Source organism: Myotis davidii, unplaced genomic scaffold (assembly GCF_000327345.1).
Source record: "Myotis davidii unplaced genomic scaffold, ASM32734v1 scaffold1035, whole genome shotgun sequence".
Classification (NCBI taxonomy): Eukaryota; Metazoa; Chordata; class Mammalia; order Chiroptera; family Vespertilionidae; genus Myotis; species Myotis davidii.
In genome coordinates, this window is record NW_006286719.1 from 31,995 (window position 1) to 34,423 (window position 2,429).

Consider the following 2,429-nt stretch of genomic DNA (forward strand, 5'->3'; position numbering starts at 1 on the left):
TGAGAGAGAGGAGAGAGAAAGATTGATGTGTAAGAGACACAATGGTTGGCTGTCTCTCGACTGGGGCTGGGGACTAAGTCTGCAACTCAGGTACATGGCCTTGACTGGGAATCAAACCCAATAGGGTGAAAGTAGCATTAAAAAAATTTTATTTATAGATTTGAGAGAGAGAGAGAGAAACATCAATTTGTTGTTCCTCTTATTTATAATTTCATTGGTTGATTCTTGTATGTGCCCTAACTGGGAACATCCTTGAACCCGCAACCTTGGTGTAGTGGGACGATGCTCTACCCAACTGAGCTACCTGGCAAAGGCTAAGAAAATAGTGTTGTTAAAGTTAATATATATACTGATGCTTACTGGGCCTGTTTTATGCCAGAAATCATGCTGGGTAATGTCAGAAGGCACTGCAGAAGAAATATAGAACATGGGATTGTCCTCAACTAGCCAGCAAACTTTTGGAGGCTTTTAGTCCAATATGAGGAAATGAATAAATACTGTTTAAATCCGCATGATTTCTGTTAATATTCCTCTGAAGGTTCAGAAGGGTTCTGCTTGAAAGGTCCCCTGTCCGAAGAAACTGAAGCATCAGACAGTGTTGACGGAGGTTACGATTCTGTCATTTTGGATCCAGAGAGACTCGAACCTAGACTGGATGAGGAGGACACGTACGTTGTGCTGTACCTAGAAAGCTTTAGTTGTGGGGTGTGAGTGTGTGTGTGTGTGTGTGTGTGTGTGTGTGTGTAATTAACCTTAATAATGTCAGGTTTAACAGGAGCTGGTTATATTATTTTACACCATAAATGAATATTTATAACTTGATCTTTTATCTGAGGTGGGTAATGCATAACGGTAATTACTAATTCCTGACTGAGCCAAATGTTTAAAATTGTTCAGCTTGGATTTATTGTTTTTTAATATATTTTCTATTGAAAATATTATTGAAAGAGTGAAAGAAGTGTTCTTTTGAAAGAACTAACCAATTTTTTTTCTGTGTTCAGTTGCCTTGGAGCTCATTTTTTAAAAAATGTGAATATTGTTATGGTGTTGTTCTGCTTTGAACCCATCAACAAATACTTACCGTACCCCTAACATGGAGGCTTAATATCCATATCATTTTTTCACAGGGACTTTGAGGAGGAAGACAACAACTTTGATTGGGTGTCAGAACTGAAGCAGCGAGCTGGCTGGCACGGAGCATCTGGTGACTAATGCCCAAGGAAATGTTCCTTAGTCACATTGAATAGATGTTTAAAGTGAGGAATTAGTGTTTTGATATTAGCTAACGGAATGTATATTTTCCCTTGGAAACAGAATGGGGTAGGGGTGCTGTGGATATTTAAAATTGTTCCTGATTCGTTTAAAAATCTACAATTCTTGTGCGTTTTTTAACGCAAAGGAGAAGGTGTAGAATTATGGGTGTGAGCTTCAGGCTTTGCAGTCAGATAGAACAGAAATTGGATGTTCATTATTTGTGTGATTGTGGGAAATTACTTAACTTCTTTGGGCCCGAATTTCCTCAACTATAACATGAGGATAATAATGCCTATCTCATAGGGATGCTGACCATGGAGCATGAGAGCAACCCATAATGTTATTACTTGCGTTGTTATGATTTCTGTTTATTACTATGTAACTCTTTTTACATTTCCTAAAGATTTTAGGATCTAAATATATTTAATTATAACATAATAATGTGTGCAACTTTTCAATAAGACTTTCTTGGTAGTGATCAATGATCTTCCGTGATCTTTACTACCATCTGTCCTTAACTATAGCCTCTCACAGGATACACAAAAGAACCCAGTTCAGATGATCCACTCTAAGAGGAGTGGAAAGGGTTACGTATCTTTTCAGAAGTTGTCAGTCCTGTACAGGAGAAAGGAATAGGGCCAACGGTGAGGAATCAATATGGAAGGTACCAGAAATTAGAATGTTGTGGAACTAATGGAAGGAGCAGGATCCCAACATATATGGGTCACCATGACACACTGTGCTGGGTCCTGTCATTAAATCCATGATCAATTAGCGGGGTAAGGATATTTTACTAAAGCCCTGGCTGGTTTGGCTCAGTGGATAGACCATTAGCCTGTGGACTGAAGGGTCCTGGGTTCGATGCTGGTTAAGGGCACATGCCTGGATTGTGGGCTCGATCCCCAGTTGGTGGTGTGCAGGAAGCAGCCAATCAATGATTCTCTCTCATCATGGATGTTTCGATCTCTCACTCTTTCTCCCTTCCTCTCTGAAATCAATGAAAATATATTTAAAAAAAATATTTTACTGAAGAAGAAACAGCTTCTTCTCTGGGGATTCCACAGAGGCAAGTGTAGGAACTGCATATGCCTGACCTGGTATAGGGAACAATGCTCAAGTGAAGAATAGGAGGAAAAAGATAGTGAAACTACAGTAGGATCATTATTAAGGTTCTA

The 2,429-nt window shown here is 39.2% G+C and overlaps 1 protein-coding gene across 1 annotated transcript in view; it reads left to right on the top strand.

The window, feature by feature from the left end:
* Nucleotides 1-2,066, top strand: part of NEK3 (NIMA related kinase 3) — a 26,507-nt gene extending 24,441 nt beyond the window's left edge. Inside the window, 2 exon segments of the mRNA XM_015560606.1 lie at nt 539-668; nt 1,128-2,066. Of these exon segments, the coding sequence (XP_015416092.1) occupies nt 539-668; nt 1,128-1,212 (215 nt within the window). The 3' untranslated portion in view covers nt 1,213-2,066.
* Nucleotides 2,067-2,429: the final 363 nt, after the last annotated feature.